The following is a 14585-nucleotide window of genomic DNA, read 5'->3' as shown; positions in this document are numbered from 1 at the left end:
GGGTCACATCAGGAGTACTGAAGTAGGAGAGGCCGTGGTCACATTAGGAGTACTGAAGTAGGAGAGGCGGGGGTCACATCAGGAGTACTGAAGTAGGAGAGGCCGTGGTCACATTAGGAGTACTGAAGTAGGAGAGGCGGGGGTCACATCAGGAGTACTGAAGTAGGAGAGGCCGTGGTCACATCAGGAGTACTGAAGTAGGAGAGGCAGGGGTCACATCAGGAGTACTGAAGTAGGAGAGGCGGGGGTCACATCAGGAGTGCTGAAGTAGGAGAGGCGGGGGTCACATCAGGAGTACTGAAGTAGAGGCGGGGGTCACATAGGGAGTACTGAAGTAGGAGAGGCGGGGGTCATGTCGGGAGTACTGAAGTAGGAGAGGCCGTGGTCACATCAGGAGTACTGAAGTAGGAGAGGCGGGGGTCACATCAGGAGTACTGAAGTAGGAGAGGCGGGGGTCACATAGGGAGTACTGAAGTAGGAGAGGCGGGGGTCACATCGGGAGTACTGAAGTAGGAGAGGCCGTGGTCACATTAGGAGTACTGAAGTAGGAGAGGCGGGGGTCACATCAGGAGTACTGAAGTAGGAGAGGCGGGGGTCACATCAGGAGTACTGAAGTAGGAGAGGCGGGGTCATGTCGGGAGTACTGAAGTAGGAGAGGCCGTGGTCACATCAGGAGTACTGAAGTAGGAGAGGCGGGGGTCACATCAGGAGTACTGAAGTAGGAGAGGCTGTGGTCACATTAGGAGTACTGAAGTAGGAGAGGCGGGGGTCACATCAGGAGTACTGAAGTAGGAGAGGCCGTGGTCACATTAGGAGTACTGAAGTAGGAGAGGCCGTGGTCACATCAGGAGTACTGAAGTAGGAGAGGCCGTGGTCACATCAGGAGTACTGAAGTAGGAGAGGCTGTGGTCACATTAGGAGTACTGAAGTAGGAGAGGCGGGGGTCACATCAGGAGTACTGAAGTAGGAGAGGCTGTGGTCACATTAGGAGTACTGAAGTAGGAGAGGCGGGGGTCACATCAGGAGTACTGAAGTAGGAGAGGCGGGGGTCACATCAGGAGTACTGAAGTAGGAGAGGCCGTGGTCACATCAGGAGTACTGAAGTAGGAGAGGCGGGGGTCATGTCGGGAGTACTGAAGTAGGAGAGGCGGGGGTCACATCAGGAGTACTGAAGTAGGAGAGGCGGGGGTCACATCAGGAGTACTGAAGTAGGAGAGGCGGGGGTCACATCAGGAGTACTGAAGTAGGAGAGGCCGTGGTCACATCGGGAGTGCTGAAGTAGGAGAGGCCGTGGTCACATCGGGAGTACTGAAGTAGGAGAGGCCGTGGTCACATCGGGAGTGCTGAAGTAGGAGAGGCCGTGGTCACATAGGGAGTGCTGAAGTAGGAGAGGCCGTGGTCACATCGGGAGTGCTGAAGTAGGAGAGGCAACAGAGAGTCAAGAAAGAAGCCAGCGTGCGGCTTGATGTTCTGTGGATTGTTTTCTTGTTTGGCTTCCCAAGTCTTTGAATCATATTATCCTATTAAAAGGAATTATTTGTGCATCTATGTGTCACTTTATTGAGTAAGCATGGTCATAGCTTACATTTATAGAGTACTTTGCAGGAATAATTTTGTTTTAATCCAACAAAACCCTAGAAGAGCTATAGGTAAAAAATGTTCAACGCGTTATTTTTGTTTTTTTCTCTTTTTTTAGGGGTGGGGGTGGATCAGGGTCTTACTATGTGGATTTGGCTGGCTTAGAACTCAGTATGCAGACCAGGCTAGCCCCAAACTCAGAGATTCACCTGCTTCAGCTTCTTGAGTGCTAGGATTAAAGGTGTGTGCCACTGCACCTGGTGCCATCGTGCTCTTATGACATTCTTTTGTTCAGTGACCGATCTATATCAGGCAGTTTGTTAGACACTTATATAGCTCTGAGTCTACAGAAGCTAAGCTTGTTACAGTCACGTGACTGAGATGGTGCAGCCTGATATTTAATCCCGGTCTGCCTAACCCATCCTCAGTATGGTATCCTATGCTATGCTGTTGTTTCTCAGAATAGAGATGTTAGATGGGCTGCCCAAACACAGAGGGAATAGCCAGCCGGATAAGGGCTGTTCTTAGGATTCCTAAGTTCATGAACTGCAACTCCAGTGAGTGCTTTTTTATTGAAAGCCTGTTATGTACTGTTGCTGGGGACACAGAATCTCTGCTTTTTAGTTTAGGATATAGACATGTGAGTGAATAATCTTAGAGTAATCTGTCAGGTGCTTTAATAGAAATATATATGTGATGACTTATGAAATTAAACTTACCATTTAAGATGAGTAACTGCTTGATTATTAAAATGTGTTTAGTATTTGAAATGCTAATGAACGTCTTTTTTATTCATATTTTAGTACGAAGAACTGGAATACACCACTTATATTTGATCTCAAAGAAGGAACTGTTAGTTTAATTCTCCAGGCAGAAAGGTAATTTGTTTATATTTAACTATTGGATACCTCATGCAGCAGTAAAACACTCTTTAAAACATCTCATAAGGGCTGGAGAGATGATTCAGTGATTAAGAGCACTGGCTGCTCTTTCAGGGGACCTGGGTTCAATCTCCAGCATCCACATGGCAGCTCACACCATCTGTAACTCCAGTTCCAGGGGATCCAGTGTTCTCTGATGGCCTCCATGGGAACTGCATGCATGTCATACCTTTAGATACATGCAGGCAAAACATGCATATACATATCTAAGGTTGTTGGGGTTTTTTGTTTGCTTTTTTCTGAGACAGGGTATATCTGTGTAACAGCTCTGGCTGTCCCAGAACTCACTTTGTAGACCTGGCCTCAAACTCACAGTGATGCCTCCTGAATGCTGGGATTAAAGGTGTACAGCGCCATGCCTGGCAAAATACATCTTTCTAAAAATCTCACAAAATGGTATAGTCATCATTTGGGATCAGTCTGTATTGGTTGTAGTACTAAGGCCACTCCATATAGTTGAAAGGGAGGTTTATTTTGTGGGGTAACTTACAAATAAAGGGATAGGTTACAGGGTCTAGGAAAGGTGTACTGCAGTCCAGCAGTGTTATCTGGAGAACTCTGCTCGATCTACCTCCAGTGTCCAGGATTCAGGAACCAAGAGAGCCAGCACATCTGGATCTTGGATCTTAAGTGCTCCTGTCTCAGCCCCGCCTTGTAGGCGTGACAGTTATGGAAGACTCAGTGGGGGTAGTACTTGCAGATCAAAGCTGGAACAGCTACCTACTACAAGTCTGTTTCTGTTATATGTTTAAGAATTAAAAACAAAGTAGATCAGTGATAATGAAATGTTTTATTCTTAGAACTTCTTTATATTCTTAAAAAGATACTGAAAATAAAATGTCTGTGTCTGCTTCCATCAGTCATTGGAGAAAAGCTCTGTGATGATAGTTAAGGTATTCACTGGTCTGATCACTGGGGTAAGCTAGTTCAGATCAGGCACACTCTCCACTATTTCTAGTAGTCCAAGCTGGGGTCATCCTTGGTGATTCCTAGCAACTTCCCTAGCACCCAGGTTCTCTCTATCCCCATGATGTCTCCCTCATGGTATCTCTTTCATTGCTTTCCCCCTCCATCCCTGTTCCAGCTCAACCATCTCATTCCCTTATGTTCACATCCCCTATCCTTTACCCTCCATTGCCCACCCCTCATCCCCAGTTTACTCATGGAGATCTCAACTATTTCCCCTTCCCAGGGTGATCCATGAGTCCCTCTTTGGGTCTTTCTTGTTAGCTAGCTTCTCTGGAGTTGTGGGTTGTTGTCTGATTATCCCTTGCTTTACATCTAGTATCCACTTATGAAGATTTTAAAATTGTGGCTCCTGCCACTTCCTAAATATAAAACCATGTTTTTCCTTCTGAGTCTGGGTTACCTCACTCAGGATGATATTTTTAGTTCCATCCATTTGCCTGCAAATTTCATAATGTTTTTCTCTGCCGAGTAGTACTTCATTGTGTATATATACCACATTTTCTTAATCCATTCTTCAGTTGAGGGCCATCTAGGTTGTTTCCAGGTCCTGGTTACTATGAATAATGCTGCTATGAACATAGTTGAGCATATATCTTTGTGGTATGATTGAGCATTCCTTGAGTATATGCCCAAGAGTGGTATAGCTGAGTCTCAATGAAGATTGATTTCCAATTTTCTGAAAAACCACCATACTGATTTCCAAAGAGGCTGTACCAGTTTGCATTCCCACCAACAGTGTAGGAGTGTTCCCCTTGCTCCACATCCTCTCCAACATAAGCTGTCTGCAGTGCTTTTGATCTTAGCCATTCTGACAGGTGTAAGATGGTATCTCAGAGTTGTTTTGATTTGCATCTCCCCAATGACTAAAGATGCTGAGCAGTTTCTTAGATGTCTTTAAGCCATTTGAAATTCTTCCTTTGAGAATCTGTTTATCTCTACAGCCCATTTTTTAATTGGATTGTTCATTATTTTGATGTCTAGTTTCTTGAGTTCTTTATATATTTTGGAGATCAGCCCTCTATCAGATATGGGGTTGGTGAAGATCTTTTCCCATTCTGTAGGCTGTCGTTTTGTCTTATTTACTGTGTCCTTTGCCTTACAGAAGCTTCTCCATTTCAGGAAGTCCCATTTATTAATTGTTGTTTTAAGTGTCTGTGCTACTGGTGTTATATTTAGGAAGTGGCAGGAGCCACAATTTTAAAAAATAAAAACTGTCAATCATTTTATTAAGTACAGTGATTCCCTACTAAATCAGAGATGAAACTTAGAAAAGGTAGACAATTGCTTCTACACATTTTGGCCAAGGTCAAGTGTAGAAAAGCTATACAATAAGACTTAATGAAGAGTGGAAATGTAGTTGCTATTTACCTAAAACAGACGTATATAAAACCTCTGCACCAGAACCACACCCTTTATTCCTCTCTTCTCCTATCACTGCTCATTAGCAGGTTTTCCAGCCTAGATCCTTTTGTAAATAAACCAGAGCAGGACCTGATGCTCTGGGCACTAGTGGCTGCTACAGTCGCAGGCAGGGAGGGGACTGACGAGCAAGTCGAAGGCACAGTGCGGTGGCTGTCTTGTCTTCTTCTAAGCTCCAGCAGATTCTCAGGAGGATCCAAACTGTCATTTAGTTACTGAGGAACATGGTCATCAGAAAGATGATCCTGAGTAATCAAGGAAATGCAACATCGAGCTTTGTCACATGTTTAATGAAATTGAAACATGCTTTCATTATGTTGTAATTTTTAAATACAAGTCATTTTGCTGTTCAGAAGGTAAGAGACCAGCTATCTAAAGGTCCTACTTCCCAACTGTCTTTTATCCCAACAGTTCCAAATAAATTTATATATTATTTATAAGTTTATTGAATATGTTCATAGTTTAAGTATGTGTTGATGGTATAAATAATTATGTAAAAGATAGTGTAGTTACTGCCTGCCTCTGATCTTATTATATAGTCAGAGATGTTTACCCATTGAAAGAGTATTTCCTCATGAGAAGTTTAAATGCTGATGTCTTATTTATGACAGGAAATGCTTGTAGTGTTGATCATGGTGGTGTTTATATGTATGTGTGTGTGGTGTGTGTGCACATGTGCATGCATGTATACATGCACATATGTGTGTATGTGAGTGTATGTGTGTGTGTGTGTGTGTGTGTGTGTGTGTAGGTAGGTAGGAGTGGGTGCATTCAGGTGCATGTCCACATTTGTTCATGCCTAGTGTCTTCATCTAATGTTCTCTGCCATACTTTTTATTATGTCTTTTATTTTTGAGATTATAATATAATAACATCATTTCTCCATCCCTTTCCTCCCTCCAAACTCCTCCCATCTATCCCTCTTTGCTCTCTTTCAAATTCATGATCTTTTTTATTAATTGTTGCTGCGTGTATTTGCCTGTGTATGTATATATTATACATAATTACACACACATATAGTGCTTGTGCTGCAAGTGCATTTGCACTCACACACACACATATATTTCTAAATACATCTTGCTATCTGTATGATGTTACTTGTATGTATGTTTTCAGGGCTGACCATTTGGTGTTGGATAACCAGTTGGTGTGCTTTTCCTTGAGGAAAGACTGTTTCCCCCACTTTCAGCATTCCTTAGTTGCTTGTACTTGTTTGTGTAGGATTGAGGCCTCCTGGGCTTTCCTGTACCATACTGAAATAGAATCTCTCACTGAACCTGGCTGGGGTGTATTAATTTGGCTAGGTTGCCTGGCCAGGGCACCCCAGGGATTCACCTGTCTTTACCTCCCCAGTGCTGGGATTACGAAGCACACTGCTGTGCCCAGCATTTTCTGTGCTGTGGATTTGAACTCAGGTCCTCATGCCTACGGGAAGAGCAGTTTACCAATAGCCACCCCCCCCCCCTCCTGATTTGTCAGTTCTCACTATTACTATCTGGGTCATCAGAGGCCTTTTCAGAGGGTTTGGTCTATGGCCATATCTTAATGTAATTTCCCAATGTTTTGTACAGCAGTTTCAAAGTGACAGGTCTCACGCTGAGGTATTTGGTGTGTTCTGAATTGATTTTGGTACAGTGTAAAAACAAAAAAAGAAACATGCTTTTGGTAATGACACAAAGAAAGAATATATTAATGATGTTTCTCTTAGTTAAAATTGGAAAATACCATTTTTGTTTAGTAATGTGTGGCCATATACTGATCCATAAGGACCAAATATTTTAATTAAATTAATACCCATCCTTAAGTATTAACCAGAGTGTGTATGTACACTTGGTAGTCATTAGCCACTAACCTATACTTAGAGCAATTAGCAATTCTCAAATCAACACATACTTCTGTATCTAGACATTTGGATGTTTAATATCAAATTTCAAAAGTATTGTTTTCAGTATTAAGAAAACAGGAATACAAATATAGTTGTAGTGTACATCCATCCAAAGAGTGTATATGCTCTTTGATCCTGTATACTTCTAGAAAGTATATTTTAAAATAAGTAGACAGAAATGAATGTACATTATAGATACTATTTAAAACTAAATAATAGCCAGATGTGTACATGCCTTTAATCCCAGAGTTTGGGAGGCAAAGGCACATGGATTTCTGAATTTGAGGCCAGTCTGATCTACACAAAAAGTTTACAGCCAGGGCTACCTAGAGAGACCCTGTCTCCCACTCTCTGTTCCCCACAAAGAACAACAGTGAATAATTTGAAACAAAATGTTTATTCAAAAGGAGTTAGGAGTTGGAGAGATGCCTCCGTGGACAAAATGCTTACCACACAAATGAGAGTTCAGACCCCAAGTAAACTGAGTGTGGTAGCACACATCTGTAATTCCAGCCTTCCTGTGGTGACATTGGAGGGGGAGCTAAGAGAACCTGTGTGGATGTGTGGGTCAGCTAGCCTGGTGTATGCAGCTGTACAGTACTAAGAATTCTTTTCTTAAACAAGGTAGAAGACAAGGACTTACACCTGATATTGTCTTCTGGCCTTCACATATGGTGAGCTGTAGTACATGCATGTCTGTATGCACGCGCAGACACAGGATGAGTTAATAGTTTTGGGAATGGCTCAGTGGTAGAGCACTTGTCTCATATATGGAGAGCCCAGGTTCAACCCCCAATGCTGAAAAAAAAAATAGTTAAAAATGTTGGTATATTCATACCTTGTTTGTGGTTATTATCTTTATCAGGTAGAGATCTATTTTGAATTGATTTCTGTACATTGAGGTCTTTGTTTTTTTCTTTATTGTTTATAGTATGTGAATTTTCAAAGAAAACTATATTGGCCATAAAATGTTTAAGAAAAAATGAACTACAAGGACCCTTGGGCATTGAATATAGCTGTACCATATGAATGAACTGAATGCCTGTTGCAAAAATGTATGAGTATTTAGATATGAATACATACTGATGATTAATACATAATTTTAAAATCAGAAGCATCTCACTTTCATAAATGCTGGCACTGAAATTATTTTTTGAGTCATTTTTGGTTTTGACTCTAACCAGCACTTGGTTTTTATCTTTTACATAATTGGTGATTATGAAATACATATCTGTACTGTTTCATGGAGCAAATGGTGTCTTACATTAACATCCATGACTAGAAGACTAGAGGATTTTCGAATTGCCTTTGCATGGGGTTTCGTTCCCAGGAAAAGAAATGAGTTGAGGGCATAATGTAAATGAAATAAAAATTTTAGTAGATAGGCTTGTGACTTTGGACACTTTTATTTTCTTCTCTACCTCTATTTAAAAAACAAAACAAAAAGCCCAGAAAACAAATCAAAACAAATCCTTTCAATTTTTTTTAATATTTCAGTCTTCATCTATATACTTATTATAATTGTAGGATTTAGATTTTCTCCCCAAAGGATAAACTCTTCTTTAATACAGAAATAAAATATAGTATCTTCCTGTTTAAAAAAAAGCCTTTTGATTCTTTTTTTAGACATTTTCTTCTGGTAGATGGTGGTGGTATCTATTTGCATTCTTATGAAGGGCGCTTCATTTCTTCTCCAAAGTTTCCTGGAATGAGAACAGATATTCTGAATGCACAGACCGTGTCCCTGAGTAATGACACCATAGCAATCAAAGACAAGGCTGATGAAAAAAGTAAGTCTGTCTTTACAGTTTTTCATGTCAAATTTGCATGCAGTTTTAACGCTATGAAATTTTTATGAACTTTCATTTCTTTATCTCTCTCTCTCTCTTTTTAAATATACATTGGTATTTTGCCTGCATGTATGTCTGTGTGAGGGTGTCAGAGCTTGGAGTTATAGACAGTTGTGAGCTGCCATGTGGGTGCTGGGAATTGAACCCGGGTCCTCTGGAAGAGCAATAAGTGCTCTTAACTGTTGAGCCATCTCTCCAGCCCTCTTCATCTATTAATAAGTTAGCATTATATGGAAAAATTATGAATTCCATGATTTGTTCTAAACAAGTTAAATAAGAACTAAAATTGTTATACTAACAGAACAAATATATGTTGTTTCAATATCTAAGACCAGTGGTAAATAAATCTTTAGGTATTCATCAGAGAATCTTTTTTCAAGATTATGGTTCCAAAATATGTATTAGTTCTTAAGTTTTAAACATGTTTAATACTCCCTTTCTATTCATTTACTAATATGGTAAATATTATTCATTATGTCACTTATTTTGTTTATGTATTTTTCAACTAATATTTTAAGTTAATGAAATAAAAGGAGGGTGTGAATAGTTTTAATCTTACATGTAAAAATCTAGCCCATATTAGTATGTATAAAAAATAAATATGTCCAGTGTTTTGTAATGCCATGGTACATCAAACTATTTTATTAAGGCATCACTATTGCACAGATGAAATTATTAAGCAGATATCATTGAGTGCAGTACTTTTATTGATATTATTGACCAAGTACTTTTCCAGAAGTTCAAAACACAAGTACAAAATACAACTTCTTGGTGATCAAGATAGACAATGCAGTACATAAGAACAAGTCAGTAAACAAATGTAAAGCCAGCATTGGCTAATGACATATGCTCTGAAGGAGTGGCCGTGTGGGTCACTAACTGTGACAGAACAGACAAGTAGAAAGACTCTGGGGTGGGAATGATTGACATATTAGAGGATCTACCAGAAATCCTGACAGAGAGATGGGCAAGACACAGTCTCACCCATGCTAGGCACTCTTACTGTTTCTATTTGTGGTAACACTTAACACGAAACCTCTGCTCTCAAATTGGTAACTGGTTCCCTATAGGCACTGTGTTACACTGAAGAGCTTTGGACCTCACTCATCTTGTGTTACTGAAACTTTACATCCATTTCCTTCCCCCTGCCTCTGGCAACCACTGTCCTGCTGTCTGCTTCTGTAAGATTCATTATTCTGGTCACCTCACACTGGTAGAATTCTGCAATACTTGTCCTTTGGTGGCCACCTTATTTCACCTAGTCTGTCTTCCAGATGTACAGGGCTTTCTTTTCTGTCTTTCATTCTTTTCTTAAGGCTAAATGATCTCTCCCTCCCTCCCTCCCTCCCCCATTTGTCATGCTGTGAGTCACATACACCACATTTTCTTTATCTACTCATCAGACTGATTCCACATTGTGTGAGTAGTGATGTAATGACTATGAGAATGCTAATGTTTCCTTGAGATGCTGAAACCAGTGCTTCCCACAAGTGGGATTAATTCCTAGCTCACTTGGAGATCTATTTATAACTTTTTTGAGATTCCTCCATGCTCTTCTATGCAGCAACACCATTCTGCGTTACTACTAACAGCAAGCAGTGTATAAATATTCTAATTTCCAGTTTTCCCACATCTTCACTGACATTTTTCTCTTTTTATTGTTGTGGCTTTTATAATACCCATTCTAACAGATATGAAGTGATATGGTGGTTTGGAATTTTCAGAAATTGTAATTTCTTTTCATAGAACTGTTGGTCCTAGAAAATGTCCTGTCTTAAAAACAACTCTTGATCTAGGGAAATTATTTAATCTTGAAGTATCTTCCCCATTTCATCATGGGAGCTAATTCTCCTAACTAGCATTTAGGAAAATAAGTCATTGTAACAACCTTCGAAAAGAAAATTACTTAAGAAATAATTCTAAAATAGTCACCCAGTAGAAAGTAAATATTTTATAAACTGCATCTTACTTAGACATGTGTTAGCTTTCTCTCCCTGAGATAATCAATTACATCCCTGAGATAATCAATTACAAGATGGAAAGGTTTCTTAGTGTTCACAGTAGCGGAGGCATCAGTCCATGGTCATGTGATCCTGTTGCTTTGGGCCTTTGGCAAGTCAGAACATTATGGGAGGGAACACATGGTAGAGCAAAGCCACTCACCTCCTGGTGTCTGGAAGCTGAGAAAGAGAGAGGACTAGGCCCCCACCATTCCCCCCAGAGGCGTACCTGACCACCTGGCTTCCTTCCTTAGCCTCCAGCGCCTCCTGTTTGGCCAGCAACCAAACTTGTAAGCATTGCTTTGGGGAGCTTCAGGGAGGCAGTTATGATCCAAACTGTGAGAGCACTCATCTTTTTGTCTCTAAGTTAATTCTAAAATTAAGGAATTCACTGGATGTATGGGAGGCACAGTTCTGGAGCCTTCCCTAAAGAGTTCAGGGAAGTTCTCGGACTGAGAACTGGCTGAGCTCCCAAAGTATGGGTCTATAATAAATATAGGTTGCTTATGACCTCCCCATAGTTCTGAGGCAAGCCAGCCCATACTCTGAGGCTATGAGTTGAATGTTTTACAAGGCCATCAATTTGTAAAAAATTAATGATTTGCAGAGCATCTCAATTATTGGCAATCCATTTCCTCTCAAACCTGGTATACTGCGATCTTGTTCAAACCCTGAATATTCAGAATTCATACAACCCCCAAAATTGGGGGTACTCTTCCTGAGATTGCCGTCACTTTCCATGTCCCCTGCTTGTTTTTCTGACTGAACTTTGGGGATTTATTACATTGTGTGGTTGGTTAAATCATCAACCACTCACTTGAACTCAGTCTCTAGACCTTCTCATCCACAGAAGTCAGAGATCTAAAAGCTCCGTCCTATTAATTGTTGCTTGGTTTTTCTGATTGTGAACCCTTATCTTGTAGTAAAGAAAGTACCCATGAAGAATCTGTTGTTCTAACATAGCAAAGAAACTCCTATTTTCTGGAAATGTTAAGGGATTTTGAAGCTCCCAGCCAAGAACCCAGGATAAATTATTTATTTTACCACATGAATGTATTATAGAAACAGCAAATAGTACATTGCCTGGCCTCATGGTAGGTAGTTACTTAATGCATATTTTCTTTCATCAATATGATTGTTACACAGATCTAAATCAGAGATACCAGAATTTAACATGACATCCACATTTAGACTTGCCACTGATAAACCCATGGGCCATTAATCCTTAATAACAGTTTTAATTAGGCAATATATGTCAGGAAAAATTTTAGTTTTACTATTTTCATAAAAAAATGCGACCTCATTAATAATTAGAAATTTGGTGTTGCTTATTTTCTGGGCTGTAGAGGTTCTGTGAGTCATAAAGTTAAATTCTCCTAAGAATTATGATAGCACCACTGAAATTTACCAACAATGGTTTTACTGTAACACACTAATGTTCTACTATTTTTTTCAAGTAATCTTCCTCTTTGAAGCATCAACTGGAAAACCCTTAGGGGATGGGAAACTTCTTTCTCATAAGGTAATAAACATTTGCTGTGTCTAGTATAAATGACCACTGTTTAGTTAATTCTCTTTTAAAATTAGTAGCTATCCTTTAAGGAAGAAAACAGACTAATTTAATATTTAAAAATGAGTGTATATCCTCCATATTTTCCCTAAAAATGCCATAGTTTAAGACTAAGCACAGGGAAGCCCTGACACAGGACACTCTCAGGGCACATTAAGTGACTAAATGGTGTGATGAGTGTCTGTCGATCAGGCTTTTACTGCTTTTCAGTAACATGCTCTAGTTTACTAAACTTTGCAGATAAAAATGTCTTTATAAACTTGTAGTAGTTTTCTTACTGATTTGTCCTTAGGCAGCATTTTCTTTAGGTTTTAAGACTGTAGTTCAATGACTATTTTATAGAGGGAAATTATTCTCTATCAAATACAAAGCACCCTGAATTGTAATGTGTATTGGTTTTGGTTGTTAGTCTTAAAGAAAGGAGCACATTGCATTACAGTTACCCTTTTAAACAAGTGATATTTCAGAGCATAAGGGTGCTTTTAACATTATTTAGCAATTCTACTGAATTGTTACTTCATTTCCTTCTCAGTCATTGTTTGTTTAACATTTATGTAATGTATAAATTCATGTAAATCAGAAATGTAAAAAATGTTCAAATATGTTGTAAAAAAGTCTCTCCCTACCATACTAATTGTCAATATTCTACCAGTTAAGTCCCACAGTTACTAATATCTTATATGTCCTTGCAGAGATTCTTAGTGCATGGACAAATAGCACTGGTATGTCTTCCCTCTGCTTACACAACAGTGCAGCCCGTAGGTCTGCACCTTGCTTTTCTTCACAAGCACCATTTTTGGAGGTCCTTCCATGTGGATACATAATGTTCTTTCTCCCAACACCCGTCATATAATGTAACATCGTCTGGCAGTATCAGTTTATTTAATCTGCCCAGTGGCTGGGTGTCTAAGTTTCCAGGCTAGCTGGGCATGGTGCTTTACATCTGTCATCCCAACATGGGATGTTGAAGGCTGGCTCGAGCTAGTGAGACCCTCCAAAGACAGGCGAGAGAAGCTCCTGGTGTTTGCCAGCCCAGGCATATGCTGTGTTATAACTGCAACATTACTTCATGAAATACTGTGTCAAAGGGTTTAAGCATTTGTGATTTTTAAGAAGTATTAGCTTCCAAAGAGACTGTGTCGGTTTACTTTCCCCCAGAAGTGATTGTGATGCCTGTTTATCATCATTTTAAATCAAGACTATATAAGCAGAATTTTTCCTTCTCAATAGAACCAAGTATATAAAAAGAAGCAAATTTCTCAGCTATCAAAATAATCTTTTTTGTATGAAAGGTTAAAGTGAGAATTATTTAATAACATTTGTTAAGCATTTGTTTTAGTGTGGTGACTTTTTTCAGTACAGTATATATCCTAAGAGGAGTAATTTACAATTTTATAGTTATAAGTGTGGAGGTAATTTCTTCTGCATCTCATAACTTACTCAGTGCATGTGGATATAACACACGGAATGTTAAGTTTTACATTCTACTTGGGCATCGTGATGCATGCCTGTAATCCCACACAAGAGGCTGTCACAGGAAGACTACCACAGGTTCAAGGCCAGCCTGGGCTGCATTGCTAGTATTGGGCCAGCAAGGTTCTGTAGAAAGACCCTGTCTCAAAAAGCAAAACAAATTAAAAATTAAAGTAAACAACAGCAACAAAATAATGTTTTACATTCTATACAACAATAATCCATCCTATCAGTTTTATTTTTATATTTGAAGAAACCAAAACTTAAGCGTCCCAAATAAGAACAGAATTCAGAGTAGAACTCAAGGTTTGGTGTTCATTTTGTTTTTGGCTACAGGATCTCTAGTAGCTGAGGCTGACTCAAATTCACTGTGTAACTGAGGATGACCTTGAACTCCTGATCCTCTTGCCTCTACCTCCCAAGTGCTAGGATTGCAGGCATGTGCACCACACCTAAATTAAGTCTGTGCATGTTAGATGATTATCAGTTAATGTAGGGCAAGGGAGGAACTGAATGAACACAACCTGCTTTCCTGTCCCACTGCAGAGTGGCTCAGGAGGACTAGAACAGAAGCAGACAGGGGGCTGGGCAAGAGAACAGGGACACTCCACTGTGTGAAGAGCATCTCGGCCTCTTTGTACCCAGACATCTTTGCTGTCTGTGTCTGAATTTAACTTTCTTAGAAATCAGAATCGTCTGTGTAACTATTTCTAATACTACACCAACATTACCTTCTTTTGGTGGTGATGATAAGTACTCATTTTAAAACATATTTATTTGTGTATGTGTGTTCAAGCGTGTGTGCTTGAACATAGAGGCCAGAAGAGGTGGCCAGGTATCCTCTTCTATCATCCCACACCTATTCCTTTGAAGCAGGATCTTTTCATGGGCCTGGGCCTT

At 39.8% G+C, this 14585-nt stretch overlaps 1 protein-coding gene across 4 annotated transcripts in view; it reads left to right on the top strand.

Moving 5' to 3' along the window:
* Ift80 (intraflagellar transport 80) overlaps positions 1–14585 on the top strand; it is a 114792-nt gene that overhangs the window by 75266 nt on the left and 24941 nt on the right. For all 4 annotated transcript variants that reach the window (XM_059265470.1, XM_059265469.1, XM_059265468.1 and 1 more), the window contains 3 exons: positions 2382–2456; positions 8419–8582; positions 12100–12164. In XM_059265470.1, the coding sequence (XP_059121453.1) occupies positions 2382–2456; positions 8419–8582; positions 12100–12164 (304 nt within the window). The remainder of the gene's footprint in view (positions 1–2381; positions 2457–8418; positions 8583–12099; positions 12165–14585) is intronic.

The sequence above is a fragment of the Peromyscus eremicus genome, chromosome 6 (assembly GCF_949786415.1).
Source record: "Peromyscus eremicus chromosome 6, PerEre_H2_v1, whole genome shotgun sequence".
Classification (NCBI taxonomy): Eukaryota; Metazoa; Chordata; class Mammalia; order Rodentia; family Cricetidae; genus Peromyscus; species Peromyscus eremicus.
Note: the sequence above shows the minus strand (reverse complement) of the source record. Positions and strands in the feature narration are given on the sequence as shown.